General features: G+C 52.9%; 1 protein-coding gene across 1 annotated transcript in view; it reads right to left on the reverse strand.

Moving 5' to 3' along the window:
• RUNX3 (RUNX family transcription factor 3) overlaps nucleotides 1-10,475 on the reverse strand; it is a 60,064-nt gene extending 49,589 nt beyond the window's left edge. Inside the window, exon 1 of the mRNA XM_065881430.1 lies at nucleotides 10,415-10,475. Coding sequence (XP_065737502.1) covers nucleotides 10,415-10,472 — 58 coding nt within the window. The 5' untranslated portion in view covers nucleotides 10,473-10,475. The remainder of the gene's footprint in view (nucleotides 1-10,414) is intronic.
• Nucleotides 10,476-27,030: the final 16,555 nt, after the last annotated feature.

The following is a 27,030-nucleotide window of genomic DNA, read 5'->3' on the forward strand; positions in this document are numbered from 1 at the left end:
AAAATAATGTTAAAAATTCAGTCTCTCAGTCACACTCGTTGTGGACCTGGGTGGGCACATTTCAAGTACTCAGTATTCACACGCAGCGAATGGCTACAGTATCGGGCAGTAGAGACAGAACATTTTCATCCTCACAGAAAGTTCTATTGGACAGCATTGCTCCAGACTCTTCCAAGACATATCCCGACATATATGCATAATGATTGTTAGTATTTTTGGTGAAGTTCCTGGATATGTCATAAGTCTCCGTATGGCCTCACCCATAAAGGGAAGAGACCCTCTAGAGGCAAAAAACAGACACAGGGAAAAACAGTCTAGACAGAAATACACTGAATGTTAGTGGTTTTCTCTGGGTGTTGAGATTACAGAGTTTATTTTAAAATTTCCTAGGTCCTTCAGGTGATCTACAACCTAAAATGCCGGTGGGGTGGGGATGTCGGGTGGATTTATGTTCTCCCTAATGTTCTTGCTGGTTCTAAAAGCTTCAAGGTATGCTCTTGCCCAAGGCTTAATTTATTATCATTGTTTTTAAAATTGTGGACTCATGAAGAATGGAGGCCTGCACAAGTCAAAGGAACGAAGCACACAAGAAGGAGAGGCAGACAGAGGTTCATTTTCAGGCCAGGGGCCCCTCCAGCCTAGGGCTGCTTTAGGCAGGGCTGGCTTCACGGGCCTGCAGGCCAAGCAGTCACACAGGCTCCCTTGCTTAGAAGAGTCCCACGCTTGGTTTCATGCTCTGCAGTTGCCATCTTGAAATTCCTAATGATTTTTGACCAAGCGGCTCTGCATTTTCCTTTTGCACTGTGCCCTGCAAATTGTGTCGCCGGCACTAGTCCCGGGTTCTCCCGGGGATGGGTCTCGTTTTGGCTGCTCTGACTTGTCCTCATCAGACCACAGACGATCCCATCCATGGCGCACTCTATGTGCCTGAGAAAAAGTTTGCTTTCGTTGCTGAGGTGTGTGTCTAGAGAGTGATAAAAATAGGGCTCGCAAGCAGGTGCGGGAAGGCCCCTGTGGTCTGTGTTCACACACTTACGTGCACTCAAGGCGCATGTCTACACTCGCCTGTTTCAGAGAGCGGCCTGGTGCACCACAGGACGCTCTGCCCCACGTCACTGCTCAGCTTGGATCCTGCCTGGACCCCCACTGCCTTGAAGGCCATGCTGAACCTCTAGGCCTGGCTCAACTTCCTTCCAGTCTCTTCTCCCTCAACGTCGCCACAGGACCCACAGGCCCTCCCCTTTCTAAGCAATCCTCTCTACGTGGTCCTTCTTCCATACCTTTGTCCGTGCTATTAATTCTGCTTGGACTCCCCAGTGTTCCTTCCTTCCCAGATCTACCTGTCTCAGATTCTACCCTTTCTGGGAAGCCTTCTGGAATTATTTGAGAAGGGCCTGAAGGTACTCTAATTGCATAGAAGAAAATATGAATCACCTTGCCTGGAGGAATCAGGGAGGGCTCCAAGGAGGTGGTGAGCCTGGGCCTTTAAGAAGAGATGTCTGCCAGGTAGAAAAAGGAGAGTTTTGTCAGGCTGGCTTTGATATCAGACAGATTCTGACATGAATTTGGGCTTCACTGGTTACTAGCTACATGACATTGGGTGAGTTACTTCCCTTTGCTGAGCCTCAGTTTCCTCATCTGTAAAATGGGGATAATATCGATAACACCTACTACATGGATTAGAGATTAACTGATTAACTGAAATTAGAACCACCACAGTGCCTGGCACACAGCAAGTCATCAACAAACATGATTCCCCTCTCCCTTCCTCAGTGTCTTCCTTCTGTGAAATGTTAGTGTCCATTGCCCATCGCTCTGGGTCTGTTTATTCATCTCTGCAATGGAGGTAGTGGTGCCCAGCACACGGAGCTGTGATGAGGGTTCTATGGGGTGATGGGAAGTTACAGAAGTCCCAGGAGCCTGAGATTCTACGTCGATAGGAAGGGCATAAGCCGAAGGGGTGCTGGCCTTTCTCACTGGGGCATTTTCCTGAGGCAAACTTTCCGCACATCACGAGGAAGTCAGCTCCAGGAGGTCAGGCACCTGTGTCTGTTTTGTCTGCTCCTGAATCCTCAGTGCCCAAGACAGTGTTTGGCATGTACGTGATGCTCAATAAATGTCCATTGAATGATCAGCAGCACCAATTGGCCCACATCACACCCCAAGTCCTGGGCACTGGGAATGGGAGAATCCAGGAAAACCAGCCCTTTCTAGGGAAAACTGTCTTCAGATTGGAACCACAACACAGGCCACAAGCATTTCCCAAGCACCTGCTGTATGCATGGCTCTGCCCAGCCCAGGGCAGACCCTTGCTCCACAGCCAGATAGGGAGAGATAGGGAGCACCGGGGAGGAAGATGACTGACACAGCGATTTGGGAAGAGGAAGAGAGACGAGGGGCGGCCGGTGGGGCCTTGGCTGGGCAGGAGCAGGCCAACCCCTTGCTGCAGCCCCGGCTGATGGGAGGCCCAGCTCACCTGCTCCTGGGAGTGTGGGGCTGCCTCTTCCTCTTCCTTGTTTTGAAAAAAAAGTTTCCCCTAAATTTACAAGTAATACATGTTCAGTGTTTAGCAGTTTGGAAAACCTACAAAAATCACCCAGAGAATTAGAAATAAAGGCTCCCCGCCATCACTGCATCATGTAGCACTAACGACAACATTTTCGTGTTGTCCTTCCAGTCTTTTTCCTAAGGTGGCCTTGTTCCCAGAGGTGGCTTCCTCTGCCTGCCCCGAAAGGGATATGCCTGCGGTACAGGGGAGAGCCAGGCTCAGCGCCATGAGCCCCTCCCACCCTTAACATGGGGCTCCAACCATGCTGGCCCTGATGCATCTTCCTAAGATATGAGGGAGCCCAGAGCTGTGGGTGAGACCTCAGCAGGGCTTCCTCCATGGGGGGTAACGGGGGGGCAGAACTAGGGTTCAGTGAGGGAGGACGGAATGGAAGTCCTCAAGGTGGGGGCACTTCTTGGGGCCATGCAGTGTTGGCCTTTAGCCACTGGGCACCCGGGCAAGTTGAGTCTGGGGCAGGGGCATGACCAAAATGGACCTCCCTTCTCCTCCCCATGCCCTTTCTTTTCAGCCCCTTTCATTTGAGCACCCCAAGCTTTCCTTCCCTTAACACCTACTTGCTGTATACCCAGCTGCTGTTCTCTTGACAAAGGTGAGCAGATCAGTGAACTCACGGGCACTGGACCCTGCGTTCTAAAAAAAGCCCAGCCGGCAATGCTTCACCCCAGAGGGGCCGAGTGCCGTGGTGGCATTTAAGTCCACCAGTGTCCACTTTCAGTGTCACACGATGAAGGATGTTCTGGGGGGCTGACTTCGGTCACCCCTGCGAATCATAAGTTATGGCATCCGCCCTTTCCGCCCACACGTAAGTCTGAACCTTTTGCCAAAAACACTTTTCCCAGACGCGAAAGAAAACCCCAAAGAGGAACCTAACCCTTCACACGGCTGCACCAATTGGATGTGAGAGCTCAGGCACCCACCAGCAAGCGTTTCAAAGAACGAGCCAGACGGCAAAGGGGAAGTGAGGGGAGAAGCTGGAACCCTCCCTGGAGGTCAGTGTTGGTCCATCTATTCATTGGTCCTTTCACCCTCTGTCTCCTCCCTCCTCTTAGCAAGAAGAGCTGAGCCTGACCTGCTCCCAGGAGCACCCCACCCGACAGGAGGGGGTGCGGGGAGTGAGGGCGGGGGCAGGGCTCTCCAGAGGCCTGGAGGGGAGAAGGGGGGAGCCCGGGAAGGCTCCCCAGAGGGGTCGGCCTTTAGGCTGGGTCTTTTTTTTTTTTTAAACATCTTTATTGGAGTATAATTGCTTTACAATGGTGTGTTAGTTTCTGCTTTATAACAAAGTGAATCAGTTATACATATACATATGTTCCCATATCTCTTCCCTCTTGCGTCTCCCTCCCTCCCACCCTCCCTATCCCACCCCTCTGGGTGGTCACAAAGCACTGAGCTGATCTCCCTGTGCTATGCGGCTGCTTCCCACTAGCCATTTTGCATTTGGTAGTTTATGTATGTCCATGCCACTCTCTCACTTTGTCCCAGCTTACCCTTCCCCCTCCCCGTATCCTCAAGTCCATTCCCTAGTAGGTCTGCGTCTTTATTCCTGTCTTGCCCCTAGGTTCTTCGTGACCATTTTTCGGTTTGCTTTTTAGATTCCATATATATATGTGTTAGCATACGGTATTTTTCTCTTTCTGACTTACTTCACTCTGTATGACAGTCTCTAGGTCCATCCACCTCACCACAAATAACTCAATTTCGTTTCTTTTTATGGCTGAGTGATATTCCATTGTATGTATGTTCGGCTGGGTCTTGAGAGGAGAGAGGCAGGTTTCTCACCTTCCCCATCCTGTTCAGAGTCAGACTCTTGCCCAGGACGAGCGGGACCATGAAAGAGTCATAATTTCCATAATTATGGAGGTCTTGCCTCTGCACCAAGCCCTATATTAAGTACGTAATATACATGATCTCATTAACCCACCCAACACATCTTGAGATGGCTACTGTTCATTCTCCCGATTGTACAGATGAGAAAAGTGAGTTCAGAGAGGCGAGGCACTTTGTCCGAGGCCACAGAGTGAGGAAATGACGGGGCCTGGCTGCAGCCTGGGCTTGTAACTAACTGCATTTCATGTGGCCTCTTCCCCAGAGGACACCCTCTTCTCCATCCCCATCTCTGGGAGCCATTGACAAGGGGCCTGACAGTCCCGCTACAGTCTCCCCCATGCTTACCTCTCTCCAGCACTGAGAACACCAGGTGGTTCGTGCTGGAGACAGAGCAATGGGGTGATACGTGGGAACATCTGCCGGGTGGCAAGTGAACGAACGTGGGGAGGCGGCGGGGCCGAGGGGCTCAAAGAAGTGGCCGTGCTGAGTGAGCACTTGCTATAGACCAGTGCCGTGCGCAGGGCTTCAGGGCAGGGTCACGTTCTCCCTCGCAACCATCCTAGTCTCATCTTACAGAGGAGGAAAGAGACTCAAAGAGGTGAATTAACATGTTGGGTCATCCAGCTATCTAACAGTTTAAACCTGGCTTGACTCTTAAACTGTATGCCAGCCTGGTCCCCGAGTAGCTGAGAAAAGTTGGTGTTCCTGCTACGGAATTCGACTTCACACAAGACCACACATCTCTTTGGACCTCAGTTTCCCCATCTATAAACCGAGGCGGAGGCCCTCTGCCTGCCAGCTCCAGCATTCTCCTGGATTCACGCACTGTTCCTGCTTCTTGTGGAGTCTCCAGGCGTGACAAGTCTCGCTCCTAGCCTCAGTGTCACAATTCCCCGCCCAGCTGTGTCCCTCCAGGAAGTGCTGTTTCAAGGCGGGTGATGGAGGACTCATGTTCCAAATCCACTGAGGGATAAAGCCCTCCCTTCCTCCCTCCCTCCATCCCCTTCCAGCACGTAAGGGAGGCTACTGGGCACCAAGGCGGGAATAACTGGCTGATGCCCCAGGCCGGCTCGGGCCCGGAAGCTCCCAGGAGGCCAGGGCTCCCTGGCGGCCACAGGTAGTCCCAGGGAAGACCCCTGGGAGAGGGGTGTTTGAGCTCAGTCTTGAAGATTGGGTGAGACTCCTCCGCTGCCAGCTGGGTACCCCCCGGCTTGGTGGATTTGAGGAAGGCTCTGCAGATGACGCATCCCCAGGAGACGGAAGTAGGAGCTGGTGTTGCGGCCGCCCCACCGAAGCCTGAGCCCAGAGTCCAGGTTCCCCGCCTTTGGAGGAGTCTGGACTGGCTCAGAGGCGAGGCTGGGGTCAGGGGGTGCTTCTGCCTCCCTTCCCTAGGAGGCTTCTCGAAGGTCAGGTTTGCAGGCCCTGTTGCTCAGGGGCATCTAACTCCTGGCTGCTCTCCGGTAGCCGAGCGGGCCTCAGCTTTGATGCAGCCACCTCAAGACTGAGGCGTCAATGGGCTCTCTATGTGACCAGTGGGGCCGCTGGGGGCCGCCGGCCGCCGTCGTGGGCGCGGGTGAGGCCTGGACACACAGTCCCACTGTGTGGGGCCGGCTTATGCCCGCCCAGACCCTGTGGCCAGTGGGGGACTCCCAGGAATGCCCTTCCTGCCTGGGGGGCACTGTGGACTGGCAGGGTGGTCTGGGGAGATGGGCGTGTGCAGGGCGGCCTCAGGAGCCGCCGTCAAAGGGCCCTGGCAGAGGTGGCGCCAGGCAAACGCCAGAGTGGCTGTGGGTGGCTGGCGGTCAGCACCTTCATCTCCCAGGGTCACGGGGGAGGGGAGGCGGCCAAGGGCGCTCTACCCAGGGTGACCAACCATCCTGGGGTGCCCGGGACTCGGGAGAGTCCCCTGTTGCTTAGCCACTGCCCAGAGCTGAGCACAGGACACGGTGAGTGACCTCTCTGGTCGCGGCAGCTCTCCCACCATCCAGTGACCTCTGAGTCAGACCCTCCCGGCTAGACCTGCCCAGGGCCGTTCTGTGAGGCCTGCCTCACACCTGAGAGGCCACTTCCCATTCCTTCCAGGTGTCTTCAGCTTTGCAGCTGCCCACCGCTGCTCAGAGGACTCTGGCCAGACAGGCCCGTCCCGGTCCCCTTCCAGCACCTCACCGCGCATGGTACTCCCAGCCATCCCAGGAGGTGCCCACAGTCATCTCATCCTTTCCTGCCTCTGCATCTTTGCCCACCCAGGCCATTGCTTCTGCCTGGGACATCCTTTCCCCGCCTGTCACCCCCCCACCCTGCAAGGCCCCGCTCCAGGAGGACTGTCCTCCCCCAGGCTGGCCAGTGCCCCCTCTCTGATCCCCCAGCCCCCTGTTCTTTGTGCCTTATAGATTTATCACACCACAGTGCAATTTTCAGTTTCCCCGTCTCTTTCCACACCACACTGTGACTTCAAGGGTGGAGAGCCTGACCTAGTCATCCTTGTACCTGAGCTTCCAGCACAAGGCCAGGCTCCTGATAATTTAAAAAATGAAGGCACTTATTGAGCTCTTACTCTATGCCAGGCACCCTGCTCATTTAATTCTCTCCAGAGCCCATGAACTTGGTGTAATCATCATTCCCATTTTACAGATGGGGAAACAGACGCACAGAGAGGTGAAGTGGCTCGCCCCGGGCTACAAAGTTAGTGAAGGGCAGAGCCAGGACTTGAGCCTGGAGAGTCTGATTCCAGAGCCCAGCTTGAATCTCGGTATCTACTCCTTGATAAGCTTTTGTGGAATTACTGAATAAAGGAAAACCTTTATCTCCCTGAGTCTCCCAATTCCTGCATGTGGCAGCTTAGACCCATTTCCTCCAGTTCCCTCCCTGGAGGGGTGCCCTCCCTCAGTGTCCTGGGGAGAGTGCTTTTGCCATTGGGGGTGCAGTTTGAGGGGGCTGTGAGAGGGACCTGCTGCAAGGGGGATGCCCCCAGGGGGTTCAGAGAAGGGCCTCATGGGGCAGATCCAGAATAAAGGAGCTGGCCCTCCATGGGTTGTGGACGGGCCCTTGGGCAGCATCAAGGCTGTTGCCCACATTTGTCAGGTGGGGAAACTGAGGCCCAGAGACCGGAAGGGACTCGCCCATAGTCACACAGTGTACCATTAGGCCTCAGCTTCCGCATTTGTCAAAGAGAATATTCATACCCCTTCTCCTACCTGGGAGAGTCCCAGAGAAGAGGTGGGAGAAGGTGGTGAACTGCTCACGGCACAGGGCACCCCAGGAGCCCCCTTTGGCCTCTCAGTGCCTGGAATTCTGCCATCAGCCTGCAGCTCTGTGGGGTAAGCACCGCCCTCTTCATGTCTCCTCCTCACCCTCTACTTCGTGTGGAAATCAAATGCCTCTTCACGCTCTCCCCAGACCTCTCTGTCACAGGGAACTGAGAGCAGTTCTGGAATCGGGAACCCAGCCTGAAAAGCTCTCGAGGGGCAGTGATGTCGTGAGACCCGCTGGCTCCACTGCCTCCGGCTGAGGAGCTGGGACCGCAGGCCTGCATTCAGGGGGGTCCGGGAACTGAGGCGGGAAACACGTGACAGCTCTCCTTTCACTGACCTCTAACTAAAATGTAGCATCTTTTGCCACAGTGATTTTTGTCACCCATGGAAATCACAGATATCCTCCAGTCTCATCAGGGCTGTCACGGATTCTCTTGATATACCACGTATGCCCATTCCTGCTGTATTACGGCCGTTACTATCTCCACTGAGAGGCCCATGGTCACGGAGTCACAGACTCGCTTTTTTATAGTTGGATAACTGTATTTCCATAGATTTGGGGTTTTTTCATAGTTCTTTGTATTTTGTTTTATGCCTTTAAAAATTCGATTCTGAGGAGTCTGTAGGCTTCCCGAGACTCCAGAAAGGTCTGTGGTTCAGGGCAGGTTAAGGACCCTACATGGGACAGCATGTAGCCGAGCACTGCAGGACCCAGAGGCTGGATCGCTTTGGGGACAGAATTGGCAGCTGCAGCCCTTTGAGCCTCCAGAGACAGAATTTGGTAGACAGATCCCCCAAAGTGAGCAGAATGTGGGGGGCAGAACTGGGCAGGAGAGAGGGGACCAGACAATGGGGACAGAACACGGAGCTGCAGGGAAAGCCTCAGACCCCAGACCCTGAGGCCTCGCCCGGACCCTGTCTTACAAGACACATCTGCATCCCTGCCCACCAGGCATCAGCCCGCTCTGTGCACACAGCCGGCCCAAAGCCACCAGCTCTCCTTTTCCTTGCCCTCTGTGTCACTGTTTACCATCTCTCGGGCCCCATGGCATCAGGAACCCATCCTAGGTGGGTGGCCCTTTAGTCCTGTCTCCCAAGTTTCCTTTGTTTTAAACTCGACATTTCTCCATCTTGCTCACGGAGGGAGAAATACAGATTACAAAGACCCAGCAAATGGTTTTTATCAACTCTTATTTTCTTGCCACAGAACTGCCTTTAATTAGCTCCGAGGACTACAAAGGGAACAGCGTTATAACAGGAGCCGCTTGAAGGAAGGAGCCCATGGCGCTCGGCTCCCAGACCTCGGGCTGTTTCTGGTCACCAGCCACAGGCAGGTCTGACGGGAGCGCCCCCGCCTCTCCCCACTCAGCCCCCACCTGCGGCCACACAGCCTGCCTCAGCTTCTCTCCAGGGAGGAGGAATGGGTCCAGCCCTCAGACAAGCCCTCGCAGAAACCTCTGGACAATAGGCACCCACATGTGCCTCAGTCCCTGCCCAGAGCTGTCTGCCCAAGGACTGGCGCAGAGTCACGTGTTAGCCCACAGCAGGACAGGCAGATGGGCAGAAGGGCAGATGGACAGCCAGACCGACTTCTGTGTCTCAGCCGATCACCTCAGCTGAGAAAAGGCAACGCCAGGCCCCCAGACCCTGGAGTTCCGGATGCCACTCAGTCCTTCTATCCTGGAGGAGGACTCATCCCCGTGTATAACCCAGAGGCAGTGCCCTCATACACAGTCCGTTCCCGGCCTCAGGCAATCAGAATGTCACAGCCAGAGGGGCCTCCATTTGGGGCACAGAGAGGTTAAGTAACTTGTCTAAGGCTGCTCAGCAAGGTCGCCACTGAGCTGGGACTCAGACTCAGGGCCTCTTGACCTCCAGTCTCGGGTGCCACAGCCCCCTCTGGGCTCCTGCTAGCGGGGAGGAAGGCAGCAGGGGGGCCAGACAGAGGCAGGAACAGTCTCCCCCCGAGTTCTAGCCTCAATCAGAGGTTTCAAGCGGGGGATCCCGGGACCCCATCCTTTTTGAGGCACGTAACTCCGACCTCCAGGTTCATCTAGGCCACGAATAGAGGCGGAAGCCACCCAGAAACACTTATTTCTACCCGGGACCAAGTCCATAAGCCTTCCCGAGGCCTGCTCCCTCAACTCCAATCCAGTTTCAAGGTCACGCAGAGCTGCACGAGTTCCAACAAAAGCCTGTAGCCCCTTCCTCCCTCTGCTTCCCCCACCCCAGGGATTACTCGGAAAATCCAATGCAGGAGAAGTCCTCAGGAAGGTCTCTAGATCCTAAGGCGTAGACTTGCCCCCTGCCTGCTCCACAGCTCTGCTCAGAAGCTGGCTGGGCTCTGGGGGATCGGAGTATCTGAGTGTCTGTCTGAGCACAGGTAGAGGGTCTGAGCTCTCTGGATGGGCCAGGGGCTGGGGCAGCTGGGCTCAGGAGCCCTGATGGTGAGGCGGGAAGCCTCGGGTCACAGGGACACCCCCGTGTCCTCTCCACCCCACGACCCTCCGAGGTCTGGCCTTTGAGGTCTTGTGGTATCCATGGCGCCCACCACGAACAGTCCCCACCGGCTGAGGATGAAAGTCCACAAGGGTGCTCCACTGCAGGAGACCACGGAGGCCACCAAGCCATCTTCCCACCTCAGGCTTTCAGAAGCCAGCGGATTTAGGTAGTCAGCCCGGGCACTTGAAAGCAGCCAGGGCTGGCGGTGGAGGGTCGCGGTCCGGGGCCTGGCCACAGCTCCCCACCCAAAAGGGGGATCATTACTCACCGCGGATGAAGGTCGGCGAGTAGGTCGGGAAGGAATCGAAGATGCTGTTCGATGCCATGCCCCGCTCTGAGGAAGGCGAGGTTTCAGCCCTTCAGGGGGTTGGGTTGGGATTGACTTGGTTGGCTGTCGTTTTATTTTTTCCTAGCTACTTTTGAAAATAAAGGGGGGGGGGCTGCTGCTTTTTGTTTGTTTTGTCCCTTTATTCCCCCTACTGCTATGAAAAAGAAAAAAGCAAAGAACGCGAGAGTGTGTATGTGAGCAAGAGAGAAAAAATATCCCCAAGGAAAGTAAGTTTCTGTTTGTACCCAAGAATTTGGATTCCAGGTCCCACAGGAATGTCTCGCCACAAATTTTCAACAGAAGCGTATGCAGAGTGTATCATTAGATGACGGGAAGGGGCCTTTGGCAGCCAGGGCAGGAGTCGCAGGGCAGTGAGAGCAGAGCCAGCCCAGTATCAAGCGCCACGGGAATGAATGAATGAGGCTCGCCCCCGGCAGAGCTCAGCTCAGTGGGTGCGAGGGCGGCCTGGGGGTGGGAGAACGGGGAGCCAACCAGCTCCGGCGCAGGGCCTTGAAGGCGGCTGAGGGCCTGGTCTTGTGGTTCTGTGGTTGAGGGACCAGGCCTTCACCGTGTCAACCCGACCTCAGCTCACAGGATGCAAGAAGTCAGCTCGCGGCCTTGGCCCATTGGCTGGGCGGCGGTCACCTGGGCCATGATGTCACAGCCTCTTAGAAGATCTTGTGGCTGCCTCTCTCTCTTTTTAGAAAAAAAAAAAAAGAAGAAGAAGAAAGAAAGAGAAAGAGAGAACAAAAAGGGATGGCTTTTATTTGTGGAGCTAGCCTCAGCACGCGGCCCAGAAGCAGAACTGGAAGCGGCTGGGGAAGGAGTGGCGTTGGGGGGGGGGGGGCGGTTTGGATCCTGTGGGAGACCCCTTTTTAATTAAGGCCAGTGTTGGCCCGGGCAGCCGGGAGCCCTGCAGGCCCCGCATTGGGCGCCGGGAGCCCGGATCCCCTCCAGGCCCCCCACCCTGTGCTGCGTGTGGCTCTCACGCTGTCATCGTCCACCACTGCAGCTGGGGAGAGGCGTCCACATGTGTGGCTGGGTAGCACTTCAGGGGGATTTTAGGGGAGTTGGGATTAAGTACAAAGGGAAACACATGAAGGGATGCCAGTGGCGCTCACGCCGAGGCCTGTCTGCCTTCAGAAAGGCCCTCCTAGGGAAAGCTGGTGGCGTGGCCTTGCCAAGGGGCCCTGTGCAGACCTCGGGTTCTGAGGCCTGCGCCAGTCGTTCAAGGCCCTTTGCTCATTTTGCCCACATGTGCATCTCCGTAGCGTTCTCTGTTCCAGCCTAATGTGCCTGGGCTTTCCTGCTTCTGGGTCTTTCCTCTTGCTCTCCCACTCCCCGCTCCCCCCACGCCCGGCTCCCAGGGCCCTTTGTCAGCCCCTTTTTGAATGCTTCCATTCCCAGGGAGACTCCAAAGTAGGAAAGACATGGAGGATGATTCAACGCCACACTTCCGTGTTCCCAGAAACCAGGTCAGGCGTTGTGGGGGAGGGTGGCGGTTTTACCATTTCCCCCATAAGTTCTACTCTCCCATTTCATGGGCCAGACCACTGAGGCCCAGAATACTGAAGTCAGCTTGTGCAAGGCCACACAGTATTCTGAGTGGAATCAGAATGTCAGCCTCTGGCTCAGCAGCCTGGGCCTCAGCCGTGACGCCACAGTGCTCTGCAGCAACCTCTAAGCTAAATCCCAAGGTTTCCAAGAGTCCTCTGCAGACTGGGCACCACCACCTGGCCTCTCCCAGGAAGCCCAAGCTTGGGGCCAGACCCCAGCACCAGCCTCGGACTCACGGTCTTCTCTGTAAGCTAACACGGAGCAGAAGGGGCATCCGGGGGAGGAGGGGCTCGTCCAAGGTCCCAGGGAGACTTGCTTCTGCCCCCAGCCTCACTGGGTCACCTGGGAGCGGGATGCCCTAGGAAATTTGTTGTCTGTGCCTCATCTGGATCCTCATGAAGGCTCAGTCTCCTCTTCCTGACTGGCAAGTTGGTGGAGGCAGGGGATGGGGGTGGAGGTTCTAATTTGTCCGGAGAGGAAGCAGGTTTACAATGAAAGCCCCAGGGCTCTGGAGTCAGATTCAAGTTCCAGTCCAGCTCTGCTGGATCCCAGCTGCAAGACTATGGGCCAAGTCACTTGCCTTCTCTGGGCCTCAGTTTCCTTTCCTGTAGAATGGGGACAACACATTTCTCAAAGAGACAGGCAACTGGGTGAGGGCACCATAAAGGTTGGTTTCCTTGTCTGAGGCTCGGTGATGTAATTTGGGCTCTGTTATGAGTAAGTGCAGGAAAAGAACCATCACAGTCACATAGGAGGATAGACTGCCCCTGCTGGAAACTCATCAGCTGGCCTGGCCCGAGTAGGGCCAGGGCGGGGGGTGGGGGGGGAAGGAGGGGCGGTCAGCGGCACAAGTAGAGCCTGCCAAGGGGCCTTGGCCTCCTGACTAAATTTGGAGCGTTTTGGAGTCTGCCACGTTGTGAAACAGATCAGAGATGAACACAATTGGAAAGACCCCCTTTAATAGAAGTGGAAACTGAGGCCCCCAGAGGGGCAGAGCCTCACCCTACCTCACCCGTGAGTCAGTGGAACCCGGGCCCCTGCTTCCCAGCCCAGGAGTTGTTTCCACTTTGCCGACACCACCTCTAGTTTCTAACGTACCACCCTACGCACTTGGCTGTTTTTTCCACACATAAGAGTGGGCCCCCCATAACACCTATAATTTGGTCACTCTGAGGGACTCCCCCTCCCTGGGAAGCTGAGTTCAGGCCCAGGAAGGGGGCCCAGGGGCGCTTCTGTGCAGCAGGTGGTTTACTGCTTTCCTGGGACCATGTGGCAAATGCTTACTGGGTGACAAGTTTGGTTTTTCCCTCAAGAGGCTTATAATCTCCATGTGCCTCTTCAGAGGCATGTGCCAGACTTTGCTCGAACTCCTGGAGGCTGCCTGCGGAAGCAGAAAGAACCTTCCCGAAGCCTGACTTTGTTCCTATGAGCTGTGAGATTGTGGGCAAAAGTCTTTTTTTCTTCTGAGCCTGCTTCCTCGCCTGTGAGATGGGGCCAACAGCAGGACCCACTTCTCAAAATTGCAAAGAGGATTAAATGAAAACAAATATTGTGGGTGTGCCTGGCACATGGTAGGTGCCCAGTTCCTGAGATTCCCTTTCCTGCCACTTCTGACCGTGCACCCTCTCGGCATGCTCTGGGCAGTCAGGTGTCTTCTCGTTCTCCACTGGAAAAAAAAAAAATCCGATACCTTAGAAGCCTCTGAATCATTAGATCAGGTTAATCCAAAACTTTGGTTGAAGAAGGAAATCATTAAAAAAAATAGTAATGTCCCTTTATTTTACCTTTAAATTTATAAATGGCCTCCCTCTTGTTCTTCTGTCTCAAACCAGCCCAGAAGGCGTCTCCTACAATTTCCAGATTTGTCCTCTTTAAAGTGGAATGCAAATGTAAAGATGCTTACAAAGCAATTAGCACCCCGTAGCATCTAGACCCGACTCCTTCGCCCAATCTTTTACGTTTCACCCACACCCAATTCAGTTTATTTTTTAGCAACTTGCCTTCACCGAGTCTTTCCAAGGTGTTCAACCTTGGAAAGTTTTCATAGAGACAGACACCCCCGTTTTGCCTCATACCATGAACAATATCACATCGCCACTAGTGAGGGTCCAATTAGGAAAACAGAAGCCACTTTGAGTGATGGACACTGAGGGAAGGAAGTTAGTCAGTTCAGGGATTATTGGCAGCCCAGGTGATGGAACAGCTGAGAAACCAAACAGAGGTGGGGAGGAGCCCCAAGAGTAGCCACAGCAGGAAGCCACTGCCACCATTCTGCAAGAGGGACACAAGGAGGAGTGTTGCCGCTAGGGTCCCCAGTGGAAGCAGGAGCATCACGGCCAGTCTTGCATTTGCCGGAGCCGCAGAGGAGACCCAGCTGCCATGGAGGGCCCCTGAGACAAAGAATAAAGCAACCTCTCTTCCTGCCGTCCTTCCATCTCCTTCTAGTGCCTTCCACCAGTCGAATGGAGCTGGAGCCGGCTGACGTAGTGGAATCAGACCTCTGCATTATAGAGCCAAAGAGGGGAGGGAGTAGATGGGTCTGAGGGCAAAGTGGCCCAACACTGGCATGGTATTCAATGGAGTTCTGTAACCATGGAAACCCAGCTGGAATGAACGGGTTTGGGAACAAACCCAACAGATGTTTGGCAAGTTGACAGCTCAGTGGGCTGGTGGGACCAGAAGGTGTGGATACCAGCGAGGCATCTGCTGGCCAAGGGCATAATACACCAGAAGAACCAGTGAACTCCATGGGCCATTTACATTGGGGTCAGTTAAGAAAACACCTACTGTGGGTGGTGATGAGATCCTTTTTCTTAACCTGTGTGCAGAGCTCATACTTTCACTACAACCTTGGGTGACTGTGATTGGGGAATTATGAGCACTGGCTGCTGGGCCTGTCGACGAACCTTACAGTTTACAAAGATGGCACACTCCTGAACCCACTGGACCCTCCCAACAACCTGCGGGATAGGTGTGGCTCTCTTCACTTTTCTGATGAGGAAAAGACTAATCACAGGAATTAATCCCGAGTTTTAGCTTCTAGGAGTCAGCACAGCCAGCTTGGACAAAACAGGCAGCAGATTTGAGGTGAGGACTGGTCTTAGAGTTCAAATCCTGGCTTTCAACCAGCCAATCACAGCACTGGGTCCAAGGAAGGTACTGGAATGATATTTGATATCTACTGCAAGCTGCCCGGGGGTGGGGGTGTGGGGGGTGTGGGGGACAGGGCAGAGAAGCAGGGGAGGGGGGGGCTCTACCTTCAGAGCTCAGCATAGAGACATCAAGATAAGATGTCTCTTCCCCCATCTCCCCTTATCCCCCCAGCCAGATCCATCCCCTGCTCTATCGGGAGCTCAGGTCAGAGGATGAGGCCTGCAAGCACGCAGCCCACCCAGGGGCCAGGATACACAGGCCAAGCCAAGGATCATTAGCTAAGAAGGTACCAGGTGGGATGCACACGCCAAGAGCTGTATGCACAGGGTCTCCAATGGTGGGTTCTCAGGACAGCCAACCATGCATACTGGTCTTCCTGCCATTTCCAGGGGCAGTCAGAGAGGTGAGGAGACCTGCCCAAGGGCACCCTGTTTGTGGATGGAGGAAGCAGGATCAAACTCAGCCTGCCCTCCGCCTGCTTTCTGGACTTCTCCCCTCCCCGCCCCCCGCCTCTCTCTTTCCTGCTGTTTGTTTCAAAAAACTGCTCACGGTGCCCCCTTCAGAACCAAACCCCTCCCTCTCCTCCCCCTTCCTGCCTCAGCCCCCTTCTCCAGGCCCTCCCTTTGCTGGACCCCATGCAGCCATCTCTGTGTAGCTGCCATAGGCTTGGTGACATTGAGGACAATCTTGCAACAATCTTTGCTCTCAGCATCTGCTTTACCAGGGACCCTGATAGCTCCACTCACGGCCTTTCTTCCTGCCTGAAATTCTACCATCAGTACACGTTTGGATTTGGATACATTTCAGCCATAAGTCCTCTGTCAAAAAGGCAGGTAGAAGCGGGTGGAGGAGTAAACAGAGCCCCCTGCAGGGGAAGAACACAGGCTGGGTTCTACCCAGCTGCCCCCCAGATGGACTTGTTGCCTCTCTCTCTGGCCAGAGTTTCCCAGCTGCTTAAAATAATAATCCACATGCTCCCCCATCCCACTGCCACCTGCACACAAACAACCCAGGCGGACAGAGCAGAGATGCTTCTCTTCATTTTTACAGCTGGGGAAACTGAGGCTCGCAGAGGCAAAGGGCCTCACGTGCAGTCGCAGGTGTGGTAAGAGGGAGTCAACTGCAGGTCTGCTGCCGCCACACCCAGCCATCCCCAGGGCGCCCCTTGACTTCCCTTTTCTCCCTCAAGTCCCCTCTAGGGAGGTTGACATGCTGGGGCCTTGGAGTCGGGAGAGCGCCCTCAGGCTCTTCCTGGCCGAGCGATGTCAGCGGTCCTGTCCCCACCTCGCTGCCCTCACCTGTAAGATGGGGAAGATCAAAAGCCCCTGTCTTCTCCTAGGGCGGGCAGGTGAGGAGGGAGCCCCTGGGAAGGACACAGTTAGGCAGCCGGCAGGGGTAAGCTCTTCTGTTGCTGTTTTGTGGCTGACGGTCTGAGAGCCCGGACGGCAGCGTGTAAGGGGTGAGGGTGTCCTGTATGGAGGGCAGAGCTGGTGGTAAGAGGGGGCGTGTGGCTGACTCACAACTCTCCCAGGGTCCTTGGTGCCCCCAGCAGCTGCCTGCCCTCCCATCCAGTCCCACCGAGGCCCTGCTTCCAGGAACGCTGACTCTCCTGGGTTCGGAAGGCCGATCCCAGTCGAGGGCCACCTGAACCCGAGTCCCAGGCTGCAGGACTGGTCACCCCGGCCAGAGTGCATCCCTCCCGAGCCGCCGGTCGGCTCAGAGGCCTCTCCTGTGCTCCTTTGAGACCTGGAAAGACTGGTCCCTGACATGCTTCCTCCCTCAGAGTCCCAGGCCCCTCAGAGAAAGCAAGAAAACTCCAAGCTATAGCCCCTTTGGGCTCCTAAAATGAGCTCTCTCTGGGTTTTTTGGTGGAACAATCTATTTTTAGCATCAAAGAGCACTGCCAGGGACTTAGACCTTCTGAGGGACAGGCTTGGTGTGACCACAAACCCTGCCGGAGGTGGGCACTCCTCAGCGGGGCGGGGTGGGGAAGGAGGGCAGCAAGGAAGGGTGTCCCCAGCCCACCCCGCCCCGCCCCCCAGGGCCACACGTGGCAGACGCAGGCTCAGGGCTCCTTCCTTTCCTGCTCAGGGAGCCCCCCCCGCCCCCCATTTTCTCTCAGTGCTTTCTCCCCGCAAACGCAATACTGATAGTCATAGCAATGATCATAAACTAGCACTCCCCGCACGCCAAGGACTCTTCCAAGAGCTTTAGGTAAATTAACTCAATTCTCACAAGAGTCCAATCACTTAGACAAGGAGACTGAGTCTCAGAGAGGTTAACTGACCTACCCAAGTTTGGCTCAGGACGGATGGAGCCAGGATTTGAACCCAGACAGTCTATTTTATCATTAGTTAGTCTCATGTTCCAGCTGAGGAAACAGAGCCTCAGAGAAAGGAATAAATGTGCTCAAAATCACCTGGACAGCAAATGATGAGGCCAGGATTCATGACAGGGCTCCCAGGGCATGGCACCTATGGCCTTGGTTCATTCTCCCAACAAATGGTGTTTGTGTGTGTGTGTTTGTGTGTGTGTGTGTGTGTGTGTGTGTGTGTGTGTGTGTGTGGTGGGTACTATTATTCTCCCCCCCTCCCATTTTCCTGAGGAAACTGAGGCTCCGACAAGAAAAGGGACCCACCTGAGTTTGCAGAGCTAGGAAGTGGTGGAGTCGGGATTTGAACCTCATCTGTTGGAATTCCTGAAGCCTTTGCTAGAAGCTGCCAGTCTCAATCCCCACCCCCACCCATCCCCCAATCCCTGCTGCTTTCTCTGAGGAGGCTGGGCCCCAGGAGGAGCCTGGATAGGGTTGTAATTTTTAAAAAATCATTTGGTCTTAATGTCCCCCCCACCCATCTCCATCCCTTTCTCCCTCCTTCAATCATAATGACCCCGTTTGCAAGGGTGTGCTGGCCAGCAAATTTGCTGACCCAGGCAAAAGGAAGGGGGTGTGTGTCATTATGTGGTTGGGAAATGGTGAGGCATTTCATATGCCACCGATCTAGTATCCCAGGAATTTCTGCAGCCCTCAAGGAAATTAAAGAATTAGCTACCATCCAGGGCTGTGGCTTCCTCCTCACTGTGTGTGTGCATTTTCTTGACTTTAAATAGGATGCTCTGAGCATCTGCACGTAAGTGGCAGCATTGTAGGAAGAGGGGCTGCCTGGGGTAAGGAGAAAGTCCTGGCCAGTGAGGCTACAGGCCGAGGCTCAGAGAGGGGCAGGAACTTGCCCTAGGCCACACAGCTAATGCCCAAATCTGCACCACCCGACTTGTGGCCTGATGCTCTTTCCATGCTGCCAGGCTCTGCAAATAATTTGCTGTGTGAAATCAGACAAGTTCTTTCTCCCTCTCTGGGTCGTTTTTCCTTATATGTAAAAGGACAGGGTGAGATCATTTTCTTAGTTTGGGTTCCTCCAAAGACAAACCTTGAACCTAAGGACTAAGGGTAAGCAGTTTGTTTGGGAAATGATCCCAGGAAGCAGGGGTGAAGGAGGGGGGAAGTGGCACAGGGAAGGGAAGGTAGCCCATACAGGGTGCAGCTTGCTGCTCTGGCACCTGGAGCTCTACCCCCCGGGACCCCTCTGAGGAAGCGGGTGGAACCCGTACAGAACTGCTTCCCCAAGGGCCAGGGAGCTGGGGAGTGTATCCACCAACTCCCTTCTCTCATTAGTTGAGGGTTATTCTAAGAGTAATGACTCTCCAACAATTCTTGCTGCTCCCCTTGGGCAAAGCTCACTCAAGAGCAGAAAATGTCCTCAGACCGACCTGTTCTTTAGGGGAACTGTCTATTTGGGGAGGGTGTATGATTTCTAAGGCATCCCTTGGCTCTGATAGATAAGGATTTCTTATTTCATAGGCATCTTCCTCAGTATCCTTCCTATCAACCCTTCCGAGCTGTCATGACACTAGGGAAGTAACGTGTTAGCACAGTAGATGAGGTACAAAGTCATACCCTCACTGCCTGTCCCAGAGCCTGAGCTTCCCCTATCCACGCTTCAGTGTGTTGGACATTGGTTTTTAAATAGTGTTTGTTGAAACCCCTCGGGGTCAGTGTCTCAGCGTACCCTCAAGGAGGAAGGTACCGGGGAGTAGGCTGAATGGGGGGAGAGGGACTCTGTCCTCCATCACTTTGGCCAAAGAAGTCTGCTTTGTCTTTTAATTTTTAATTAAAAAATTTTTTTTATTATTCCCTCAAAGTTATGTATGCTTGTGATTTAAACAAATACTTCTATAAGGCACTCCTTCCCACTCCTCAGAGAAAACCATGTTCAACACCTCTGTTTCTTTTAGTATTTCCTCCACTCCTCTAAATAATATGTTTACCAAATTTGTTGTGATTTTTCAGTTTTAGATATTATCTATTGACTCTCCATATGAAAGAGGATTTAGCTCCTTTTACCTGGCCTTCTCCTTAACCATGTACCATTTCTATCCTCCTAGGATAGTAGTTATTTTGGTTAGATGAGCTGTTAGCATTTCCTTTTTTCAACTGGGTAAATGCTTTCCCGGCTGGGTCATATAGTATGCTCTGATCACATTTCCTTGCTTGCATAGCCTTTTGTTTTCCCTGGAGTTATAGTTTGTTTAGCTTTTCATTTGCATAATTTTCTGTGTGCTTACCACACATTTATTCCCAAACTCTCCACTAGTTGTCAAAATCTCCTATTATGAAATTCAATGGCATTGATTCCTTTATGGAGTCCTCTCTCCTGGAATCTCCTAACCTGCTCCAGGCTAGACTGGTTGCTCTCCAGGTCTGCTACTCAGCTATTAACCTGTGATCTTTCTACCCTGATATCCTGGGGTTCTCTTTGCCCCCTCTTACACCAGAGGCTCTGTTTTCTGGATCCTTTCTCTTTCTTGGTTTATTTCCTTGTTATGATGGAGCACATCTTCCAGTAGCTTCCCAAGAAAGGATGCATGCGAGGTAGATTTATTGATGAGCATTTGATGACGTCTTTAGTCATACTTCACAGGTAGTTTGGCTGGGCATAAAAATCATAGTTAAAATAAGTTTCCCTCTTCAAAGGTATTTCTCCATTGTTTTCTTGCTTTTTGTGCTGCTACTGATAAGTCTGAAGACATTCTGATTCTTAATCTCTGAAAATAGCTTATTTTTTTTCCTCTCTGAAAGCTTTGAAGATATGCTTTGTCCCAAGTGTCCTAAAAGTCCACAATTATATGCCTTTGTGTGGTTCTATTTTCACCCGTTGTTCTGGACATTCCATTAATCCTATGACTTGGACTTTTATGGTGATCGATCCTGGCTAGTTTTCAAGAATTATTTCTTTGATTATTTTTTCCCCTTCCCTTTTCACTGTTCTATCTTTCCATTGAGGCTTCTAAAGTTCTAAATAATTTAAGATTCTCATAATTTCTAAAATTCTTATCGTCTCTTCTGTTTCTTTGTGTTGTGTTTTTGTAGTCTTTTGGGGGGAGATACCTTCATCTTTTTCTTTCCATGTCTCTATTAAGTCTCTAATTTTTGTTATAATAATTTGAATTCATACTTTTTGATTTTCTAATTATGACATTTCATCTCTTTTCTTATTGCATAGATGCAGGAACTTCTCCTTATCCCTCTGAAGATATGAATGATAGACTTTCAAAACAAGATTTCATCTCGCGCCCTAGTGTGCTTCTTTTCAGTTACTTTATTTTTTCCATTTTATTTTGTCTTGTCTTTCCTGGTAGAGGCTTTCTTCATATGGCTGATGATCCTTGGCTGTCTGCCCTATTTAATAGAGGGGTACTAAACTCTGATTGGAAGCTCTGTGTAATTGAGTCCATCCTGACTCTGGACTTCATAGAGGGGTCTGATTAGGTCAATTCCTTGGTCAGTATCTTTAGATCTTTCCCCTTGGTCTGCTCAGATTCCTTGGGGTAGACTCTCTTGATGTCTTTAGAGGGTATTGGACTGGCTGCCAATATTCTGGGCCAAGAGGGTTATAAATGCACATATGTAACATTCTCCTGATCCTTCATGATCCTTCATGCCATACATAAGCTCTATCTTTTATGTGGCTGGTCCCCTCCTGTCCAGAGACCCTCTGCTTTTTTTTTTCTCTCCAAAAAATAAACCTCAAGTATCCTAGTGAGGTGGGAGAGAGAATCTGGGGATCTAACTGCTTCCTACAGACTTTCAAACACTCCTCCTGTTCTCAGTCGCTTCCCCACCTGCATTTCTGGTTCTATCTCTTGTGCCCAATCCCTGAGTCTTTGGCAGTTTTGCCATGTAAGAAGCTGAGCTGCTTTCTGCTTTCCCACCGCATGTCTGTGGGGATTCAGGTCACTCAGGTCTGCCAAGTCAGTGGCTTCTCCCACAGATGCTTTACAGGTTCCTACGCTTTGCTGCTGTTATCTTTTCTCTGTTCTCTCTGACCTGGTAGTCAAATAACCTAAAATAACCCCCCAAACCAAAAAACACACCGCCAACCACCTAGCCGACAACAACACTCTACAGATAGGAAGCAGAGGTAAACTCATGTCTTCAATCCACTCCTTTCTGCTTTCTAGAGTGTGGGGAAGATTTTGATTGAAATAAGAATTCCAGATATATCTTGTTTGTGTTTGGGAAGACTCAACTTTAAAAGATGTGAGTTCTCCTCCAAATTCACTTATAAATTATATTAGCAATTCCAGTAAACACTCCAACAGGATTTTTCAGTAAAACTTGACAAACTATTTCTAAAGCTCATGTGGAAGAAGAATGGCCAAGAAAAGCCAAGACAATTCTGTAAGAGGAGAGCTAGAAGGGTCACCCTGCCCAATATCAGGATCTAGGATACGTTACAGTCATGAAGTCAGAGAGGTACTGGCACGAGATGACACGATTAAGCCAGTGAAATAGAATAAAGAACCCAGAAACCGATGCCCCATAAGGGTGCATCTGTCGGGATCCTGGAGGAAACAGATGTTACCCTCAAAGCCCTGACTAAGGAGCATTAAGGAAGCAGCTCTTTATGGAGGTATGGGCAGGATCAAGGGAGCCAGCAAGGGATGCCGATGGTCCCAGATTCTAGCAGCAGTGGGAAACCATCACCGCAGCCTGTAGGGACGAGGGAGGGGAGATGGTTCAGTAAGTCAACAGCTCTGGGACAGGAGGTGACTCACAGAAGGAACGCAGACACTGCCCAAACCATGGCCGGCCAGGCAGGGAAGGAGCACCTCCTACAGTGCCAGAGGGCATGGAGACCAGGTGAGGCAGGCCATAGATGGTAGCCTCCGGGTACACAGAACAGTGCAGAGAAAGGTGACAAGCAGACCTGAGCGTGGGGAACGGAGAAAAACCAATACAAATGGAAGTAGCCAACCATCTCCCGGGTAGTCCACTCAAAGGTCCCACAGACAAGGCAAATGCCACAGCTCCCAAAGGGACTTCATCAGAACCCCCTTCTCCTTCTTCCGTGAATGGCACGGTCATCCGCCCTGTCCCCAAGCTGGATCCTGGATCACTCTCCTCTCTGCATTTACTGTTGAATTTACCTGCAAAATAATCCCCATGCTGCTTCTTGCCCGGTGGGATGACAGCTCATCCTCCACCTATCAGCCAGGTAGGCGGAGAATCAGTCAGTACTCTGCCTATGCTTTCAACAACGTCCCATTTTCTATAAGAAAACCCTGGTCTTTCCCTCCCCCTGTTCCTCCCAGCTCCAGCCTCCCAGGCCAGGTGTGGTGTCTTCACAAGTCTGTGGCTTTGCCCCTGCTGTAATCTCTCCCGAGAGGCCTGCCTGCTCCCTGCCCCTGCTTCCTGTCCATGGACAACTCACTCCTCTGTGAAACAGGCTCCTCAGCTTCTCCATATTTCTAGATGCTGTCATTCCTATGTCTGGTCCCCTCCACCTTCTGTGAGTTTTCAAAAATAGGAAGTGTGTCTCCAGATACTGGAAGAAGCACTCATGAATGTTTGTTGAATGAATCCATGATCGAATGACCAAATAAGGAATTGAATGAATGCCCCTCCTTTTCTGAAATACTGAAAAAGAGGGGGCTTGGGCAGTTGGGCTCGAATTTCATTTCATTTACTCAACAGCTGTGCATTTGTGCACTTACTGCGTGTCACATCCTATGCTTGGTGCTGAGGACACAGCAGTTAACACAACAGGCGTGGCCCCTCCTCTTGTGGGACTTAGAGTCTGGTGGGGGAAATCAACATTTGACAAGTAAGTTCACAAATAATTACTGAATTTTAGTCATGGATGAAGTGACATTTTACAGAGTCAGGAGCCGTTGTGACCCATGGGTGGGGGTGAGACCTGTGAGGAGTGGGCCTGGTGGAGGCCACAGCATGGGCAGTGACCGGAGGAGGACAGGAGGTCGGCCTGGTTTGGGAGCTGCAGAAGAAGGTCATGGGCCCGGGGAGAGGGGAGGCTGAACAGGTACACAGGGGCCAGCTCTGGAAGGATGTAAAGGTGACCAGAGGTGAGGATAGTGTTGGTGAGTCTTGGGGGTGTAACATGATCAGGTTTGCATGTTCTAAGTTTTCTCTAGAGAACTAGTTGAAGGGGGACTGAGGGCTGTGGTCAGGAGCGTCCTATACACACACACAGGCTGCAATCCCTGTCACCAAGGGCAGAAGGGCAGGGTGACCCCCACCCTCCTTCCCTGCCCACGCAGTCTGCGGTAGCTTCCTGTTAAGGTTAGCCCTGGGGCCCCTGTCCCAACCTCCCTGAGATAAGCCTGCCTGCTCTGAACCTGCCCCCTCCAATACCCTTCATGAGGGTCTCCCCGGCAACCCCGCATTTTTGGAGAAAGGGACAGCCTCTCCCAACACCCCATCCTTGGCCTGCCTGGCTGTCATGAGTTGAGTGGTGAATCCCCAAAAGATTATGTCCACATCCTGGAACGTGTGAATGTTACTTTATATGGCAAAAGAGTGAATATTACCTTATATTGTAACAGGTGTGTTAAATTAAGGATTTTGAGATGAGACTATCTGGGGTTACCCAGGTTGGCCCCAAGTGCCGTCTCATGTGTCTTAGAGGCAAAGGGAGGCCACGTGGAAAAGAGGAGGCAGGGACCAAGGTGATGCAGCCACAAGTCAAGGAATGTTGGACCCACTGGAAGCAGGAAGAGGCCAGGAAGGGACTGTCCTCTAGAGCCTTCAGAGGGAGCTCGGCCCTGCCCACACCCTGATCTGGGACTCCTGGGCCTCAGAACTGTGGGAGAATACGCTTCTGTTGTTTCAAGCTGCCCAGTGTGTGAGTGTGTGTTTCCGCAGACCTAGAAAACGAACATGCAGCTGAGACCCCCTCGCTGCCTGGAATCCTGGACTGGCGGCTTGGTGCACTGTCCAAGGGTCCAATAGCACAGGCCCCACGCGTAAGGCGTGACTGGGCCAGTGTGTACAGAATGTCCGGCTGGGGCTTGCCACACGTTGTATTCTGCCCCAAAACAGTCCTCAACTGAACCAAAGTGAAGTCTGCACGTGGAAAGGCATGGACTTGCCAACCAAGCCAAGCTGGGTTCAAACCCCTTTCTGCCAGTTGCTTCATGGCACGAGACACAACTCTCGTGTCTGTAAATGGGGGCGACGGCAGCACCCATCAAGGCAGAGTGGAAAGGACCCGGGTTAAACCTGCAGCTCTACCACATGCTGCTGTGCACCCAGGGCCAGCGCCTCAACCTCTCTGAACTTTTACTACCAGTTGAGGGTCAAGAAGGCATCAGGGAACTGGATTGGGGCAACCAATTGGCAGTCAGTTTCCACGGGTCCCCTTGGCCCCAGGGTCAGCCCCACAGGCTCAGATTTGCCCATCAGCCCACCCCAGGAGGCCCCTCCTTGGCCTGTGGCCCCTCACAGGGCCAAGGACCCTCAGAAATGGTCCTGTCCCTGGGGAGGGGGGAACGGGCCCTCCAGGTTTCTTGAGGGGCCGAGAGGAAGTTGTCTGCCCCCATCCCCAGCTCCCACCCCACCCCTGCCCCTCCTGTGTAGATGTTTGAGTTCCCTCTTTCAAGGAAACAGATCAAAGAGCCTGAAGTTGCCTCAGGATGGGGGGCAGGCAGGAGGGGAGAGCTGACTGGGGGTTCATCTCTGCTGTGCCCTGCACTTCACCTTTTACACGCTACCCCTTGTCTTCACCCTCACCTGCTGACCAAGGTGACCCTCTGTCCTCATTTGAAGCATGGGAAACTGAGGCTCAGGACAGGCAAGTCCCTGACAGCTCTGAGTGGAGCCGGCCTCTGCCCCTCGGGGGGTCCCTCCAGGCCTGCCTGCCTGCCCGGGATGGGGGCTGGACCCCTCCTCCTCCTGCCTTTCTCCCCTGCCTGTAGTTACGTTCATCTCCCTCTCTAATTACAAAAGCAACACACGTTCAATGCTGAACACTTGAAAAGACCAAAGAAAAAAATTTAATAATTACCCCACACCTCTTACTTAGAATTAAACTCGGTCAATATTTTGGTGTGTGGACTAATATATACTACCAAATGTAAAATAGACAGCTAGTGGGAAGCAGCTGCATAGCACAGGGAGATCAGCTCTGTGCTGTGTGACCACCTAGAGGGGTGGGATAAGGAGTGTGGGAGGGAGACGCAAGAGGGAGGGGATATATGTACATGTATAGCTGATTCACTTTGTTATACCGCAGAAACTAACACACCATTGTAAAGCAATCATACTCCAATACAGATGTTAAAAAATTTTTTTTGGTGTTTATCTTTCTCTTGAGTCAGTGTCTGTCTTTTTCTTTCTCCTCCCAAGATGTCATCACCATACCTGAATTTTCATGAATCTTTCCCCACCTGGATAAATAATGTTCCACAGTGGGCATTATTCCCCTGAGTACAACAAGCTTCGGAGAGTCTGGGGGCCCCTCTTTGTGTGAAAAAAACCACACACAAAGTCACATACAATATGTAGTTTCTGGTGAGAGGGTCCCTAGCTTTCATAAAATTCCCAAAGGAAGCCAGGGCCCAAATAAAGGTTAAGACACCCTCTTCTGCCCACTGGCCCAGGTCACAGGCGGGAGCTGTGACTGGGAAAGGCTAGCCATCTGGGTGCCCTGGGGGATGACCGCCCCTCTCCGTGGGCTCTGCAGTGCCAGAGCTGTCTCTGCGGGAAGGAGCTCGATTACACAGGTGTTTGTGGGGAGAGGTCTATGGCCTACGTGCCTCTGGGGTTTGTCAAAGTACAGATTCCCAGGCCTGCGGCTGCTTCCACCCAGTCCCACGCGACAACCCTCCAAAGAGCCCTCCACTTCCACCTGCCTGTGCTTCAAAATGCTTGAAAAGTGCCCTCTGGTTTCTGAGGTGCCATTAGCTTTGAGGAGCTCGGGAGGCGTGTCCAGAAGAAGGGTGTGAGATGGATTCAAGAGGCATTTAGGAAGCTGGCTAGAATGAGCTGAGAATCACTCTGGGTTTGTGGCCTGGAGGCTGGGTGGATGGTGGTGAGGAACACCAGGCCGGAGCCGGTTTGGTGGGGGCCATGGGGTGGAGCCTTTAGGAACATGGGGCAGAGCTTGTGAGGTCCAGAGTCGGGAAGGCTCCAGGTGGGTCCTGCCACATCTGAGGAGGTCTCCTGGAGGAGGTGTCCAGCAGGCAGGTAGAGGCACAGCTCTGGAGCCCAAAAGGAATTTGGGCATCACCTGCTCACACATGGCCATGGAAGGGTGGGTGTGAAGAGGTCCAGACAGAGGGCTGGAAGCTGGGACATACCAGTCTGTGGGATCGGGAGGGCGAGGTGAGCTCAGAAAGGTGACTGGGGAGGTTGAGCGGGTGCAGGTGAGGGTTTGGAAGGGAGGTGTCATTGATGGGAGCGAATGCTGCAGAGAGGAACTAAGACGTGACCACGGGTTTGGTGAGGAGGATGTTGCTGGTGATTAATCAGGTGCGATTTCAGGCGTGTG

Source organism: Phocoena phocoena, chromosome 1, assembly GCF_963924675.1.
Source record: "Phocoena phocoena chromosome 1, mPhoPho1.1, whole genome shotgun sequence".
Classification (NCBI taxonomy): Eukaryota; Metazoa; Chordata; class Mammalia; order Artiodactyla; family Phocoenidae; genus Phocoena; species Phocoena phocoena.